The sequence below is a fragment of the Motacilla alba genome, chromosome 22, assembly GCF_015832195.1.
Source record: "Motacilla alba alba isolate MOTALB_02 chromosome 22, Motacilla_alba_V1.0_pri, whole genome shotgun sequence".
In the NCBI taxonomy this organism is placed as follows: Eukaryota; Metazoa; Chordata; class Aves; order Passeriformes; family Motacillidae; genus Motacilla; species Motacilla alba.
The window spans coordinates 4,743,580-4,760,962 of record NC_052037.1 but is presented as its reverse complement, the minus strand read 5'-3'; the positions used below and the strand labels follow the sequence as shown (position 1 = coordinate 4,760,962).

At 54.7% G+C, this 17,383-nt stretch overlaps 1 protein-coding gene across 1 annotated transcript; it reads right to left on the bottom strand.

Moving 5' to 3' along the window:
* Window positions 1-2,373: 2,373 nt before the first annotated feature.
* ATP6V1B2 (ATPase H+ transporting V1 subunit B2) lies at window positions 2,374-14,872 on the bottom strand. Its single transcript, XM_038160432.1, has 14 exons — window positions 14,715-14,872; window positions 10,402-10,457; window positions 9,703-9,801; window positions 8,980-9,073; window positions 8,807-8,884; window positions 7,981-8,120; window positions 7,775-7,876; window positions 7,203-7,300; window positions 6,149-6,272; window positions 5,506-5,656; window positions 4,681-4,763; window positions 4,493-4,597; window positions 3,873-4,002; window positions 2,374-3,789 (listed from the first exon to the last, which is right to left on the bottom strand). The coding sequence occupies exons 1-14, from the start codon at window positions 14,821-14,823 to the stop codon at window positions 3,653-3,655; spliced, it is 1,506 nt and encodes a 501-aa protein (XP_038016360.1). The 5' UTR covers window positions 14,824-14,872; the 3' UTR covers window positions 2,374-3,652.
* Between the last annotated feature and the right edge of the window lie 2,511 nt (window positions 14,873-17,383).

Sequence of the window (17,383 nt, the reverse complement as noted above, 5' to 3'; positions counted from 1 at the left end):
CCCCGGGGTGTGAGCTGCTCCCGGGAGAGCCCCGGGGTGTGAGCTGCTCCTGGGAGAGCTCCGGGGTGTGAGCTGCTCCCGGGAGAGCCCCGGGGTGTGAGCTGCTCCTGTGCTGGGAGAGCCCCGGGGTGTGAGCTGCTCCTGTGCTGGGAGAGCCCCGGGGTGTGAGCTGCTCCTGTCCTGGGAGAGCCCGGGGTGTGAGCTGCTCCCGGGAGAGCCCCGGGGTGTGAGCTGCTCCTGGGAGAGCCCGGGGTGTGAGCTGCTCCTGTCCTGGGAGAGCCCGGGGTGTGAGCTGCTCCTGTGCTGGGAGAGCCCCAGGACAGCCGGGACCCTGCTCCTGCAGGAGCCAGAGCGGGAAGGAGCAGCACGGCCGGATAATCCCAGGGGAAAATCATTTGGTGACAGCCAGAGCACCTTCGGGGACAGGCTCGGCACGACCAGGGGCTGAGGCAGCCAGGCTGGTTTTGGGGGGCAGAAGGGAGAAGGAGCCCAGGCGGAGCCGGGCCGGGGGTCGCTGCTCGGCTCCAGCCCGCTCCAGCTGCCGCGGGAGCAGCTCGGTCGTTGGGTTGGTTAATGAGCGCATGCAAATCAGCCCGGCGCGGAGAAAAGCCGATTTGCATCTCCTTGAAACGGGCTGGGGGCTCCGCACGCGTGTCTGGCTGTGTGCAGGGCAGAGCCAGCCCCAGACCAAACCCGACCCCAACCCCAAACCCGACCCCAACCCCAAACCCGACCCCGCTGCCTCCTTCGCGGCGCTGCCTGGGACGCGGAACGGGACGGAGCCACCTCGCGCTGCCAGGGCCGGGTCTGGGGAGCGAGAAGCCGCTTTTGATGTGCAAATGAGCCCCGGCCGCTCTGCCCACCAGCCTGGTGCTGGCCCTGCCTCGCATCTGCCACCGGCCCGGAGCCCCCGGGGCAGGAGGGACCCTCCCCTCCCCAGCCAGGGGACAGCTGGCGTGTGCCCGTGGCAGGGACCGGCTGCCATCCCTCGGCGAGCGGCTGAGCCCCCGGGCGGTGCTCGTTACTCATTATGGGGTCAAAAATCTGAATGGAAAAAGCAGCCGGCCTGGAAAGGCCCGGCAGCGGCAGCTGGGAGAGCAGCACGGCCCTTTGAGCCGGTACCTGCTGTCCCCTGTCCCCAGCCGCGCCAGAGCCGTGCCAGGAGCTGTCACAGCACTGCCAGGGACAGACGGACAGCCGCAACGCCTTTGTTCATCCCACAGCACCGAGCAGCTCGGGGGAAACGCTGTGCTGAGCCCCAGGGGCTGTGGAGAGAAGAAACCTGTGCAGATTCGCCGTTCCTGGGTTCGCCATTCCTGGATTTGGTTTGGCCATTCCTGGCTTTGCCATTCCTGGGGCTGGGTTGTTGATTCCTGGGTTTGCCATTCCCAGTTTTGGTTTGGCCATTCCTGGCTTTGCCCGTTCCTGGGTTTGGATTGTTCATTTCTGGGTTTGCCATTCCTGGGGGTGGGCTGTTGATTCCTGGGTTTGCCATGGCCATTCCTGAGTTTGGGTTGTTGATTTCTGGCCTTGCCCAGTCTCAGGTTTGCCATTCTTGGGTTTCCTTTGGTCATTCCTGCTTTTGTTCGTTCCTGCTTTTGCCCATTCTCAGGTTGCTTCATTCCCACATTTGCCATTCCTGGGTTGGGGTTGCTCATTCCTGGTTTTGTTCATTTCCAGGTTTGACTTGGTCATTCCTGGTTTGGTGATTCCTACTTTTGCCCATTCCAGGTTTCCCCATTCCTGAGTTTGCCCATTCCTGGGTTTGGTTTGCTCATTCCAGGTTTGCTCATTCCTGGGTTTGGTTTGGTTATTCCAGGTTTCCCCATTCCTGAGTTTGCCCATTCCAGGTTTGCTCATTCCTGGGTTTGGTTTGCTCATTCCAGGTTTCCCCATTCCCGGGTTTGCCCATTCCTGGGTTTCCAGGGCCCTGGGCAGGCTCAGGCTGTCCCCACCTGGGACAGGGTCTGTCCTAAGCCTGGCTGCTGCCCAGCCAGGGCTGATGAAGGGGCTGGGGTCACCAACTGACCCCCATCCCCCTGCTGATCACATCCAGAATCCCAGCCAGAGTGGGGCCTGAAGCTCATTTTCCAGGAGTTTAAGGTTTCCAAGCCTCCCCCAGCAGAGGGAGGGAGGTGAGGACAGAGGGATCACATTCCCTGCACATTCCTGCAAAGCCTTTCCCCGTGACTGAGGCTGAAGGTCAGACCCTCCTCCTCCTCCTCAGCCACCAGCTCCAGGGACAATGTTGTGGGGGCAGCTCCAGTGACCCTTAGTCCACACTGAAGCTGCTCCATTCCCATTCCCAGGGACAGGAACACGCTGCTGCCCAGCCCAAGTGAATTTTCACCCCCAGAACCACCGAAGCTCCCGTTTTGTTCAACACCTTCCATATTTAATTTATTTAGAGATTCTCTACATTTAAAGTGTTTTCATGCCAACGCTTCCACCCTCCCACACCCTGACCTCAGGAAAAAGAGACTGGACACAGCTTTGGGTGGAATGCACTGGAATAAAGTCGCTGCTGCAGCCACAGAGAACACGGAACAAACCAGAGAACTGCACATGGAGACGTCAGGGAAAGCTGGAATTAGCACATTCCAGTCATGTTAGCACCTTCCCAGACACTGCAGGGAGGTGCAACATGCCCTGCTGAGCCAGCCCAGAGCTCAGACTACAGGAAAGCCTGGAAAAAGCATGGAATTGTGCCAGCAGCAGCAGCGGGCCCGGAGCCTCGGCTGAACCCGTTGGAAAAGGAACAACACGGAATTGCCCAGCCAGGACTGCAGAGTTTGGGAATGCTGAGCTCAGGGCTGAGGCAAATCTGTGCCTGGAGTGCAAACCACAACAGCTCCAGCCATGGCACGGGCCCAGCACACCCGGAGCAGGTTGGAAATATCCTTTCTCCCATGAAAGCTGCCTTTTTTACCAACTCCTGTTGCCTTGTGCGTACAGGCCACAGTTTAACAGCTGAGCTCACACCAGCACACCTGGGCCACGTTTTAGGGTGGTTTTCATCTCTCAGGATCCCTCTCAACAGCTGTGGTGACACTGAGCCCAGACTGAGCTGCTGGTTCTGTTTGGCATCTCCAGAATCCAACCAAAAAAGGGTGAAGGAGGGAATTTACTCTGCAAACTTCAATTTAAAACCCGCAATTCAATAATTAAGCTGTATCCCGCTACTTTCAGGTAGCACCTCACTGGCCTTTGTCCTCTGAAAGGACAAGGACTTTTCCACCTTTGCTGGTGGGGAAGTCCCCAGTGTCACCTCCACATCCTTCAGAATGTGCAGCCCTGGTTAAAAACCTGCATTTTTCACCAAGGAATGTTGTCCTGCAAGTCACATTTCCTCTCTGATGTTTTCTAACCCACGGTTTCGAAGTGAAGGTTGGCAATTCCTGGTCATGCTCAGCCTTGAGAACCCCACAAAAGGCTCGTTTCAAAGCCCAAACCTCGTGGTGGCTATTGCACATTTTCAGAGCACCCTCCTGGAGATGCAGGCTGTGGGAGAAGGGATATTTTCCAAACTGCTCTCAGTGGGAACACCGCCACAAGCGTCACCTGCTGCTGGGTGGAGCTGGGAGGGCGACGGGGAAACACCAACACATGGAAAAGGAAACCAAACCACGGAGCAGGGGCACAGGGAGCCGGGCTAGTGCTTGGCATCCCGAGGGTAGAACTCGGCCAGTGTGCTCTGGGGGATCCTCTTGAGCATCTCCTTGGGGAAGATCCTGAGCAGCTGCCAGCCGATGTCCAGGGTCTCGAACACCGTGCGGTTCTCGTAGGGCCCTGCGGGGACAGCCCGGGGGCACGTGGGGCAGGGAACGCCCTGGCACGAGCCCTGCCCCGCTGGGAGCTGCTGCCAGCCTTACCCTGAGCAATGAAGTTCTTCTCAAACTTCTGCAGGAACTCCAGGTACAGGAGGTCGTCCGAAGTCAGGGCTTCCTCGCCCACCACGGCCTTCATGGCCTGCACGTCCTTGCCGATGGCGTAGCAGGCGTACTGGGAGGGGAGCGGGGCTCAGGGAGCCTGGCGTGGCTGACAGGCCCTCAAACACCACCTCATCCCAGCCCTGCCACGGCAGGGACACCTCCCACTGTCCCAGCTTATCCCAACCTGGCGCTGCAGGGATCCAGGAGCAGCCACGGCTCCTCTGGGAGTTTCCAGCCCAGCCCCTGGCAGCCAGGAATTCCTTCCCAATATCCCATTCATTACTGTCCTCTGGCAGTGTGCTGTCCCTCCATCCCTCACCCCCAGTCCCTCCCCAGCTCTCCTGGAGCCCCTTTAGGCCCTCTCCAGGTGAACACCCCCAGCTCAGCTGTTCCCTCTCTACTCATCCACAATTCCTCTTCAACCTCAAAACCTCTCACTGAACACTCAACCAAGGCATTAAAGCAGCCTCAGGAATGTTCTGGATCCCAAGTGATCCAGGCTGGGCAGCCAAGGGTGTGCTGGGGAGCAGCCCCTGTTCCCAGGGGGGGTTTGTACCCACCAGCTGGTTGGACACATCTGCGTGGTCCTTCCTGGTCATCCCCTCGCCGATGGCCGACTTCATCAGCCGGGACAGGGAGGGCAGGACGTTGATGGGAGGGTAAATCTGGGGGGAAAACACCCAGAATTAACAGGAATCCTTAAAAATCAGAATAACCCTAAGCACCTTGAGGGGAGTGAGGCACACACCTGCCTGTTGTGCAGCTGCCTGTCCACGTAGATCTGTCCCTCAGTGATGTATCCAGTCAAGTCAGGGATGGGATGAGTAATATCTGTGGAAAAAAAAAAAAAGGTTTGAAAGTTCTCAGCCTTTTTATATCCATTTCAGCAGTGAGCTGCAGCTTTTTGTTGCCAGGTGACTTCAGCAATTATTCCCTTCACAAATCCCAAGTGGCCCTGGATGGGCACCAGGCCTGAGCCCTCAAAGGGCAAAGGGTTTTTATCAGAAAGCAGCCGAAACCTGGAACAGGAAGGAAACCTAAAGGCCACAGGACTGCTGAGCTGCTGTGTGCCCCCGAGGCTGCTCTGGGAAGGCCCCTGGCTGTGACTCGGAATAGAAGCCTCCCCCAGCAAGGTCTCATAAGCTCTTGGAGATCTGTTTCACACCCGGGATAGCTCAGCTGCCTCAGAAGGCATCAAATCAGCAGGATGGCTGCTGTGGGAGCGCTGGAAACAAAAAGGTTTTAATAAAAAAGCAAAATAACAAAACTCTTTACAGAGAGAAACCATTCAGGTGCAAGAGGCCCTCCCGCCCCTGGTGAAACTCCTCCCAAAAGCAATTTAGTTTCTTTGTTCTCTTCTTTTTCTAGTAAATTGCCCAGGCAGACTTTTTGGCTCCGGTTTAATTAGCTATCCTTAAGTTTGAGGTGAAGCCCCCCCAAGCCTATGAGATGCCTTTTATCACCTAATCGAGGAAAGAAACTTCTAGGCTTCTTAAGCTTCTTTCCTTTTTAAGGGGACAAAGGATAGTTTTGTCACTCCATCAACAATCTGCCCGTTCCTGCGGGGACTCACCGTCGTTGGGCATGGTGAGGATGGGGATCTGGGTGATGGAGCCGTTCCTGCCCTCCACGCGGCCCGCGCGCTCGTAGATGGTGGCCAGGTCAGTGTACATGTAGCCAGGGAAGCCACGGCGCCCGGGCACCTCCTCCCGAGCTGCTGACACCTGGGGCAGCCACAAAAACACCCCCGAGGAGTCAGAGCCAGCCCAGGGAGCTGCTGTCTGCACTGGGCACTGCAGGTGCAGCCACACAAACCCCCCTCAGGTGTTTGTCAGCACAGCCGCGTGTGACAGGACAAGGCGAATCCACAATCAGGGTATCAAACTGCTGATTCATGGAATTATGGGGTGCTTTGGGTTGGAAAGAAACTTAAACATCATCCAGTGCCACCCCTGCCATGGCAGGAACACCTCCCACTGTCCCAGGTTGCTCCAAGCCCTGTCCAACCTGGCCTTGGACACGTCCAGGGGTGGAACTGCCACCAGTGAAATAAATCCCAGCCAACGAAGGATCAGCTGCAACCCTCACTGGCTGCTCCCAGCCATCCCAATGGATATTAATTCCAACAGCTCGAGCAGCAGCTCGGCTCCTCACTCCACAGCACCCTTTTCTGCCAACGAAGACATGAATTAATGAACACCTTGAGGAGCACACACCTCTCGGAGAGCCTCGGCGTAGGAGCTCATGTCTGTCAGGATGACCAGCACGTGCTTCTCACACTGGTAGGCCAGGAACTCGGCCGTGGTCAGCGCCAGCCGGGGCGTGATGATGCGCTCGATGCTGCAACACAAGCTGCTGTCACCTGCCAGGGACACCTGGGAGCCACACGGAGCTGCCAGGCACCACCCACAGCCCCAGCACTGCACCCGCAGCTCCTGCACTGCACCTGGAGCAGCATTGGAGCTTCCAGGCACCACCCGCAGCTCCAGCACTGCACCTACAGCTCCAGCACTGCACCTGGAGCAGCATTTGAGCTGCAGCTGCAGCACCAGCTGTGCACCAGCACTGCACCCGCAGCTCCAGCACTGCACCCGCAGCTCCAGCACTGCACCTGGAGCAGCATTTGAGCTGCAGCTCCAGCACAGCACCTGGAGCTGCCCCAACACTGCACCTGCAGCATCAGCATTGCACCTGGAGCAGCATTTGAGCTGCAGCTGCAGCACCAGCTGTGCACCAGCACTGCACCTGGAGCTGCACCAGCACTGCACGTGGAGCAGTATTTTAGCTGCAGCTGCAGCACAGCACCTGGAGCTGCATCAGCACTGCACCTGCAGCACAAGCATTGCACCTGGGGCAGTATTTTAGCTGCAGCTCCACCAGCACCATTGCATCTGGAGCTCCACCAGCACCTTTGCACCTGCAGCTCCAGCAGCACCACTGCCCCTGCAGCTCCAGCAGCATTTCACCCAGAGCCCCAGCACCACTGCACCTGCAGCTCCAGCAGCATTTCACCTACAGCTCCAGCACCACTGCACCTGCAGCTCCAGCAGCATTTCACCCAGAGCTCCAGCACCACTGCACCTGCAGCTCCAGCAGCAGCACTGCACCTGCAGCTCCAGCAGCACCAGTGCACCTGCAGCTCCAGCAGCATTTCACTTGCAGCGCTGCTGCCACAAAACCCCACCCCACAAGTGGCACCTGCACAAAAGCCCCCCCAGGCTGCATCCCCCCAGCTGGCGTGTCCTGCCCCCCTCAGGGGGTGCCACTCACGTGGGGTCGTTGGCCAGGTTCAGGAACAGGCACACGTTGTCCATGGAGCCGTTCTCCTCGAAGTCCGACTTGAAGAAGCGAGCGGTTTCCATGTTCACCTACGGCACAGTTCTGGGTTTAACCTGGCACATTCCCCACCCAATTAAGGGCTGATGAGCTCATTAATAGCCCGCAGCAAAGATCTCCATCCATCAGGTTCCTCTACACTGCCAGAGTGAGCAGCTTCTGGAATTCCAGGCTGGAGATCAAGTCTGAGGTTCTTTATCCTGATCAGCCACGCCTCCTTAGAATCATGGAATGGTTTGGGTGGGAAGGGACCCCAAAAACCCCTCCAGTGCCATGGGCAGGGACACCTCCCACTAACCCAGGGTGCTCCAAGCCTCATCCAGCCTTGGACACTTCCAGGGATGGTGCAGCCACAGCTCCTCTGGGCAGCCTGTGCCAGAGGCAGATTCCAGCCTTTGGGATTTCCACCCATTCTTTAATTCCACACACACAAAAGCTCAGGCCTCAGCCGCTCTCAAAACCTCTGATTCCCCCAGCCCCAGCTTCCCCCAGCACTGTGGGCTCACCCCCATGGCAGCAAAGACGATGGCAAAGTTCTCCTCACTGTAATCCATCACATCTTTGGATTTCTTCACCAAGCCAGCCTGGCGACAGATCTGAGCTGCAATCTAGGCAAGAAATATTCCAGGGTTCGCACCTGATGCCGTCCCACAGCTCAGAATTAAATTTAATTTTGGCTCCCACCAGGTTTAGAGCAGCCCTGAGGCCTCACCTCGTTGTGGGGCAGCCCAGCAGCTGAGAAAATGGGGATTTTCTGGCCCCTGGCAATGCTGTTCATGCCATCTATGGCAGAAATCCCAGTCTGGATCATTTCCTCTGGATAAATCCGACACTGGGGGTTGATTGGCTGGCCTGTGGGATTTTTGGAGAGAACACAATGTTACTCCCTGGACGTGCTGGGAGCTTTATCAAACACCCTGATAAATGGGGACAAATCCCACTGCGACACCAACAGACCTTTAGCTGCACCTGGTCACACCTGAGCTTGCAGAGCCCAAAACTCTGCTGTTAAATGCTCATGCCAGTGGTAAGAATGATTTAAAACTCTGCCAGGTTATCAGCATTTCACCTTTAGGTGTTGTAGAATTAAGCCTACAAATAACAAAGAGCATCTTTCAAACGCTGCAGAAAATTTTCTGCTCCCTCATCTCCCTGCACTTGGGTGATTTAATTAGAATTCGGTGCCATACACAGACTCAAAAATGAGATGAAGCTCCTCCCAAGTTAGATCTTGTGTTCCAATATATAATACATAGAGTTCTTGTGTTCTAATATATACATTCAGAAAGCTGAAACACACCAGGTTTGAAATGTATAAATTCAGAAAGCTGAAACACACCAGGTTTGAAATCTATAAATTCGGAAAGCTGAAACACACCAGGTTTAAGTATATAAATTCAAAAAGCTGAAACACACCAGGTTAGAAATCTATAAATTCAGAAAGCTGAAACACACCAGGTTTGAAATGTATACATTCAGAAAGCTGAAACACACCAGGTTTGACTTTCCTCCCCCTCAGAAAAGGATTAAGAACAAACCCATAATGTCCAGGAAATCCTCAGCCAAGACAATGGGACCTCTGTCTATGGGTTTTCCTGACCCATTGAACACTCTGCCTATAGGAAACAGCAACAAAAATGAGAATTACTGTGAGAAGCAGGTAATTTTGGATAAACCTGTTCATTGCTCACATCCACAGGTAAATCCTCACCAAGCATGTCCTCCGAGACCGGGGTTCGCAGGATGTCCCCGGTGAACTCGCACGAGGTTTTCTTGGCATCAATCCCTGAAGTGCCTTCAAATACCTGCAAATGCAGCAGGAAAAATCAACATAAACCACGGGCCAGGAGTTTTGTGCTTCACAAAGTAACTCCAGAATGCTGCTTCACCTGCAGCCTCAGGGAACAAAGCAGGAGCTGCTCTGGAAAGGGCTTCAAGAGCTGGTAGGAAACACCACAAAACCCTGCTTGGAAAAAAAATCCTGAATTCTATCAGCAACAAGCACCAAACCCGGTGCAACTCCTTTGTTTTCAAGTGTTTCCCCCTGCCAAGTTCTTCAGATGCAATCAGGTGAACAAGAAACAGCTTTTTAGGAGAAGTACCAGCACCCACGGGGTGGGTGAAATACCCTTTTAGGAGAAATACCCTCGGCACGGGGCTGATCTGGAATCCAACACTGCAAATTCCAGGGGATTCCTTGAATCCAGCAGCAAAGGAATCCAGTGGGGTGGAAATACAGCCAGTGGGGGTGGAAACAAAAATGTCACTGTTCATGGTCAGAAATCTCCTCAAATTATTTCTGCCACCTGCACTGGGAACAAGCAGGCGATTTTGTTGTTTCCACTGAAAAAGAACACGACTCCAGACAGGTTTGATTTGGTTTGGAGCTCATCCTGATGAATCAGTGGTGGGAAAAGAGCTTCCTGCTCCTTACCTGAACCACAGCTTTGGAGCCACTGACTTCCAGCACCTGCCCGCTCCTCCTGGTGCCGTCGGGCAGGGTCAGGTGCACGATCTCGGCGTACCTGGGGAACTGAGGGGCAGAGGGAGGAGGGAAGGCATTAAACTCCAGCCAGCAAACAAAAATCACCAGCTCCCAACCTGGAAACTACTCGGTATTAAGAATAATTTTATCATCTGAACCAAACTCCTGCCCAGGATATTAAGTCTCTCAAGTTAAAGCCAATTTTATGGGGAGATTTGGATGGTTGGAGCTGTCAGAATCAGTTCTAAAATCTCCAAATAAAATCTCCAAATTCTCTGCACAAGAAGAAAAACCTGCAGCAGCTTTGCCCCTAAGAGCAGCCTGAAAAGAAGCCAGGAGTGTCCACAGCTTCCTTTTCCAGAGCACTGATGTGGAAACAGGCTGGGAACAAAGCAAACAGGTTCATTTCAGCGTGGAATTTCATCAGCATTCCCGGGGTTTGGTAAAACTCAAACTCTGCTTCCTTTCTTTCCCCAAGAACTCTCCCTTTCCTCCTGCCTTAGAGGAATTTCCCACTCCCATTCATCCCAGCAGTCAGAAATGCACCAAAACGGCTCTGGGGAACTTCCCAGCAGGCTGGATTTTACCTTTCCCAGCTTTTCCTGGCAACTCTCCCTCCAAAATCTCCATGAAGAGCTGAGAACTTACCTTCACCTGGTCCAGGATAACCAGGGGCCCGTTCACACCTGACACGGTCTTGTAAGCTGCAAAAAACACAGGGCAGGGGTCAGGCACTTCCTCAGGAACATCCCACGTCCCACTCCATCCCTTCCCACATCCCATGTCCCATGTCCCACTCCATCCCTTCCCACATCCCATGTCCCACTCCATCCCTCCCACCAGGCTCAGATTTGGGGCCCCATTTCTGTTCATTAGGAACTCCACAGGAAGGATTAGGGACAGGATTGGGTGTCCAGCATTTTTCCTGCTCCCTGGAGGAGATCCCAGTGTTCATTCTCCATGACAGGAATTCATGGAGCATTTTTCCTGCTCCCTGAGGGTGCCACTGACACAATCCCAATGTTTTCCTCTCCATGACAGGAATTCATGGAGCATTTCTCCTGCTCCTGGAGGTGTTCCCAGTGTTTATTCTCCAGGACACGAGTTCATGGACCATTTCTCCTGCTCCTGAGGGTGACACTGACACAATCCCAGTGTTTATTCCCCACTACAGGAATTCATGGAGCATTTCTCCTGCTCCTGGAGGTGATCCCAGTGTTCATTCTCCAGGACACAAATTCATGGAGCATTTTTCCTACTTCTTGAGGTGACACTGACACAATTCCAGTGTTCATTCTCCAGGACACAAATTCATGGAGCATTTCTCCTGCTCCTGGAGGTGATCCCAGTGTTTATTCTCCAGGACACGAGTTCATGGACCATTTCTCCTGCTCCTGGAGGTGACACTGACACAATTCCAGTGTTCATTCTCCAGGACACAAATTCATGGAGCATTTCTCCTGCTCCTGGAGGTGACCCTAACCCAATCCCGGTGTTTATTCCCCACTGCAGGAATTCACGGAGCATTTTTCCTGCTCCTGGAGGTGATCCCAGTGTTCATTCTCCAGGACACGAATTCATGGAGCATTTCTCCTGCTCCTGGAGGTGACCCTGACCCAATCCCAGTGTTTATTCCCCACTGCAGGAATTCACGGAGCATTTTCCCTGCTCCTGGGGGTGATCCCAGGGTTTATTCTCCATGACAGGAATTCACAGAGCACTTTTCCTGCTCCCTGGATCTGACACAATCACGGTGTTTATTCTCCATGACAGGAATTCCCTGCTCAGGCTGGAGGGGGCTTGGGGCACCCTGGCACAGCAGAAGGTGTCCCCATGGCAGGGGTGGCACTGGCTGGGCTTTGGGTCCCTTCCAACCCAAACCATTCCGTGATTCTGGGATTCCAAGGGAGGATTTTGGTGTCAAGCTCAGGGAAGAAGCATCAGCTGACCCCCAGGCAGGGAAATCCTGAGTCAGAGCTGCCTCAGGGTCACGAGGAGCCGCTGGGGCTGTTCCTCAGCGCTCCCCAGGAGGGGACACGGGACAGTGGGGCCACCCAGAGCCCAGCCATGCCGGGGAAGATGAAACAGGAAAGCCTTCTAAATGTGATTGCCTGGCAGAAGATGTTGAGAATGTGGAAACTAAAAGCGAGATTGAAATGAAAGCAAGCTTTGAGACACCTTAGTTACTGAACAACTGGGAAACAATGGTGTGGCTGGCTGAAGGTAATCCCCTTTGGATGAAATAAAACAGCAGCCTCTGCTTCAGCCAGGTCCCGGGGTCAGAGCAGACCCTGCCAGCTTGGCAGAAGGGGCCCAAAGAGCACTTTTTAGGGTTTAAAATGTAACACAGCGTGGTAATGCAGTGATTGTTACAGGCTGCATGTAAATGCTGTAGGATTTGTATCTCGTGTTAGACTGGTCAGTGAGAATCAGAATATTCAGCACGGAAGAAGATTTATGGTATTGTAACGGGAACCTCGCTCTCTCTTCCTCTTTACCCCACTCTTGCCTTCTCTGTCTTTACATCTCCTTCTTCGGGGCTGCTCCGAGCTGTGCCTGGCAGCTCCCAGCAGAGCCCTGCACCAGGCCCTTGGCAATGAACCCCAAGTTCCCAGACCAGAAGAAGATTTATTGTATTGTAACGGGAACCTCGCCCTCTGATCCTCTTTTACTCTCATTCTCTCTTTGCCTCTCTCTCCCTCTCTGGGGCTGCTCCGAGCTGTGCCTGGCAGCTCCCAGCAGGGCCCTGCACCCCAAGTTCCCAGACCTGGCTCCAGAGATCTCTCGCCTCCATCTGTCCCGACCGTGCCGCCCCCACTGCTCCTGCTCAGCCCGGATCCCAAATCCCAGCAGGGACCCAGCAGGGCCTCCCCAGGCCTGGCAGCTCCCCGTGCTGAGCCCTGCTGCCCGCGCTGAGCCCTGCTGCCCGTGCTGAGCCCTGCTGCCCGTGCCTTACCCCTCGGACCCTCAGCTCAGCTCAGCCGGGCTCAGACCCCCAAGCCCAGCCTTACCCCTCAGACCCCCAGCTCAGCTCAGCCAGGCTCAAACCCCCAAGCCCAGCCTTACCCCTCGGACCCCCGTGAGCGCCCCGAGACAGAGCCCCGGCCCCGCCTCTGCTGGGCTGCCCCGGGCCGGAGCAGGGAGAGGCAGCCGGGAGCAGGAAACAGCTCAGGGAACGAGGGGGGAATGGGAACGGGGAAAGGGAACCGAGATATATGGAATGGGAACGGGTAATGGGAACCGGGATATATGGAATGGGAACGGGAACCGGGATATATGGAATGGGAATGGGGAATGGGAACCGGGATATATGGAATGGGAACGGGAATGGGAACGGAAACCAGGATATATGGAATGGGAACGGAAACCGGATATATGGAATGGGAACGGGAAACGGGATATATGGAATGGGAACGGGAAACGGGATATATGGAATGGGAACGGGAAACGGGATATATGGAATGGGAACGGGGAATGGGAAACGGGAACCAGGATATATGGAATGGGAACGGGAACCAGGATACATGGAACGGGAACCAGGAACCAGGATGTATGGAATAGGAACGGGAACCAGGATATATGGAAGGGAACGGGGAATGGGAAACGGGAACAGGGAATGAAGAATAGGGAATGGGGACCAGGATATATGGAAGGGAACGGGACCAGGATATAGGGAATGGGACTGGGAACAGGGAATGGGAAACAGAAACCAGGATATAAGGAATGGGACTGGGAATGGGGAACGGTACAGGGAATGGGACTGGAAACCAGGATATAGGGAATGGGGAATGGAAACCGGGAACAGGAACAGGGAATGGGAACTGGGAACCACGATATAGGGAATGGAAACTGGGAATGGGGAACAGCACTGGGAACAGGGAATGGGAACTGGTACAGGAACGGGACTGGGAACTAGGATATAGGGAATGGGAACAGGGAAAGGGATTGGAAACGGCATTGGGAATGGCAACAGGGAATAGGACTGGGATACAGGGAATGGGAACTGGGAATGGGATGGGGATACAGGGAATGGGATTGGGATACAGGGAATGGGATTAGTAACAGGGAATGGTATTGGGATAGAGGATAGGGGATATAGGAGATGGGGCTGGGATAACCAGGAATGCAGCTGAGAACCGGGATTTGGGAATGGGATTGGAAACAGGAGTGTGATATAGGGAATAGGGACCAGGAATGGGATTGGCATAATCAGGAATGGGACTGGGATAATCAGGAATGGGACCGGGATATAGGGCATGGAAAGGCTGACCCTGAGTGAGGCATTTCACGTGGAAAAGCTGACCCTGAGTGAGGCATTTCACCCGTGACTGTCTCATGAGCTCTCCTTCCTCAATCCGCCTCTCACGGCAAACCAAAAGCAGCCCGGAACATTTCCCATTTCAGGGAAAATCCAGAATCTCCATGGAAAACGCTGCTGTCACCCTGGCTCCAGCCCTGGCAGAGGCCACAGGGCAGAGACCTGGCACTGCAGTGATGGGTTTGGCTTCCAAACCTGACGGAGATTCCCGAAGGATCGGGGACCCAGGAGCCGCTGGGCAGCCCCCGGCAGGTCCCGGCGCTATTTAGGGCACGGGGAAAGCCATTTTATGTAATTGCAGCCAGAAAAACACCCTCACGCACTCTGATTCCTCCCACCGCGCTGCCCTAAAGCGATTTCACCAGAGCCCCGCATTTCCCCTTTCTGCCCCGATTTCTCAATTCAGCGTTAAAGACACACTCCGTCCCACTTCCAGCTCCCGCAACAAACCCCGGCTTTTCGGGAGGGCCACGGGACGGGCCGTGCCCGCAGCGGGCCGGGCTGCCCGCGTTAATTACGGTGTTAATTACAGGGTGGGCGATCCGCCGCTGCGGCCTGCCCGGGCCCGGCGCCGCGGCCCCCGAGGCGGGCGGATCCCCCCATGCCGCGGCCCCCCGGGCTCCCCCGCACGCCCCGCACTCACTGAGGCGCGGCTGGGACAGGAAGTCGCGGGTCAGCGCCGCCGCCTGCTCGCGGGGCCCGCCGGGCCCGCCGCCGTTCACGGCCCCGCGCAGCGCCCGCACCGCCGCCATCTTGGACCGGCTGCTGAGGGGCGGCCGCGCATGCGCTGTTATAGCGGGGATGGGGACACGCCCAGTGACGCACGGGGCACGCCCAGGCACGCACGGGACACGCCCAGGCACGCACGGGGCACGCCCAGCGGCGGCGAGGGGCGGGGCCGGAGCTGTCCCAGGTCCTGAAAGGGGAAAGGAAAAGGAAAAGGGGAGAGGAAGAGGAAGAGGAAGAGGAAGAGGAAGAGGAAGAGGAAGAGGAAGAGGAAGAGGAAGAGGAAGAGGAAGAGGAAGAGGAAGAGGAAGAGGAAGAGGAAGAGGAAGAGGGGAGAGGGAGAGGAAGAGGAAGAGGGGAGAGGGGAGAGGAAGAGGGGAGAGGAAGAGGGGAGAGGGAGAGGAAGAGAGGAAAGGAAGAGGAAGAGGGAAGAGGAAGAGGAAGAGGAAGAGGAATGGGGGAGAGGAAGAGGAAGAGGGGAGAGGAAGAGGAAGAGGAAGAGGAAGAGGAAGAGGAAGAGGAAGAGGAAGAGGGGAGAGGAAGAGAAAAGAGGGAGAGGAAGAGAGGAAGAGGAAGAGTAAAGGGGAAGAGGAAGATAGAGGAAAAGGGAAAAGGGAAGAGGAAGAGGAGGAGGAGAAGGGACGAGGAAGAGGAAGGAAAGGGGTTAATGAATAAGAATAAAAAATTGAGAAGTCCAAAGGGGAAAGGAATGAGGAAAAAAGGCACAAGAAAAGAGAAAGAGGAAAATAAGGAAAAGGAAGGAAAATTTAAAAAAGCATTAAAATAATAAGAGACAGAAAAACAGCAAAAAAGAAGAATAAACAGCAAGAGGAAGGAAAAGGGAAGCAAAGCGAGGAAGGTGGAGCAGTGAGACAGAACGGATCGGGGTTCTAAATCAATCCTTCCCCCCGCTGGCTCAGAACTGGGAATATTTGGGGGAAATATCTGCAAAGAGATCTGGGTGACTCTGCCTGGGGCAGCAAGGGGGCAGAGGGAAGGAACCCTCCCCGGGAGGCAGCAAACAGAACCCATAACGCCACAGAAAGGGTTAAATTCAGAAAAGGAGCAGGGGAAAAGGGAAAAAAGGGAAGGTGGAGGAGAATCGGGAGCCTTCTGTTGAGTTTGCAGGGTGCCCAGGACGAAGGAGGAGCTGAGAATCTGACCCCGTGTTCTCAGAAGGCCGATTCATTATTTTATTATATGTATTATATTAAAATACTGCACTGAAACTGCACTAAAGAACAGGGAAAGGATACCGACAGAAGCTACAAAGAATGAGAATGAAAACTCGTGACTCTCCAGGGTCCTGGCACTGCCACCCTGATCTTTAAGACTTTGCTAAGCCTTCTGATGTTTACATTCCTGTAACAAACTTCCTCACACACGGTTCTGTAAATAATGTTTTGTGTTCTTTGATGGAAGAGAACTGAGGGGCTGTTGGTCTGGCCAGTGTCACTGCAGAGGTGGCGCCGTCACCCTCCAATCCCTGTCACCTTTGGGAATCCATAAATGTTGGAGTGAGAAATGAAACTTCCCTTCTTTTGTTCACCGTGAGAGCAGCAGCGTCCGCGTCGTCATTTCGTGTCCTGCTGTGACGTGACACAGCTTGGACAGTGATCAATCATTACATAAAAACAATTCACACGCTGGATAAACAATCCCCAGCCACATCCCGGCAGCAAAACACGGCAGAAGCAACGAGATAAAATTGTTTTCCTGTTTCCCTGAGGCTTCTCAGCTTCCCAGGAGAAAACCCTGGGCAAAGAGGATTTTCCCGCAGTGCCAGCGGTCCCGGCCCGGCAGCTCGGTTTAAGTTGTCACAGCGTCCACCAGTTCTCATTAAGGACCCAGAAACCTGGGAAGTCAAGGGTCCTTATGAGCTCATCACCTGGTGTGGGGTTTCACCCCCGGATTGGGATAACCCCGAAAGATGGAAAAGTCCCTCCTCCAACCCGTGCCTTCGAAGAAAGACTCAGCAGTCCTCTGTTGTCTGTTCTCAAGGTTGTTTATTGTTGGTTATCTAAAAGATTCTTCTCCCTGAGCTGCTGTGGCCCGTTCAGCAGCTCAGACAAAGGCACACTGCCCTCCCAGGGGCTGCTGCCATCTTTGATATCACACATTCCGTGTTCCATGTTTATATTTTTCCCCAATGCCTCCTGTCTATATTGAATGGTGACTTTCTACTCTAAACCAATCTGTGAGTGCCAACATCACCAAAGACATGGAGGCTGGGAAGGAGAAAGAAAGAGGACAGGGCACACCCAAATCCCTCCATCTTAGAACCCCTGACCCCCATGTACAAAACTTGGACCCCTGGGTACAAGGCTTAAAACCCCCCTGTACAGCACTCAGAAATCCTTCCTTCACTTCGGGACAACTTCTGCTACAATATCTAAACTTGTGTGACTTCTTGTTCTTCCTGCAAAGTTGGTAAACTGTTCCATGGGTCAGATTCAAAGCCACAGGGGTCTCTGGCTGCATGCCAGGGTCTCAGATGCTTCTGACCTGGGTCTGGAACATCCGAGAATGTCTGTGGGACATTCCGAGTTCCGACAACCTGGGGGTGTGGTTACGCATGCGTGTCCA

Excerpts from the sequence above, each read along its gene's own strand:
- ATP6V1B2 (XM_038160432.1), bottom strand. The coding sequence starts at position 14,823 with ATGGCGGCGGTGCGGGCGCTGCGCGGGGCCGTGAACGGCGGCGGGCCC. Across the intron at positions 9,802-10,401 it reads TTATCCTGGACCAGGTGAAG|TTCCCCAGGTACGCCGAGAT; the intron begins GTAAGTTCTCAG and ends TCTGCCCCTCAG. Across the intron at positions 7,301-7,774 it reads TCGTCTTTGCTGCCATGGGG|GTGAACATGGAAACCGCTCG; the intron begins GTGAGCCCACAG and ends ACTGTGCCGTAG.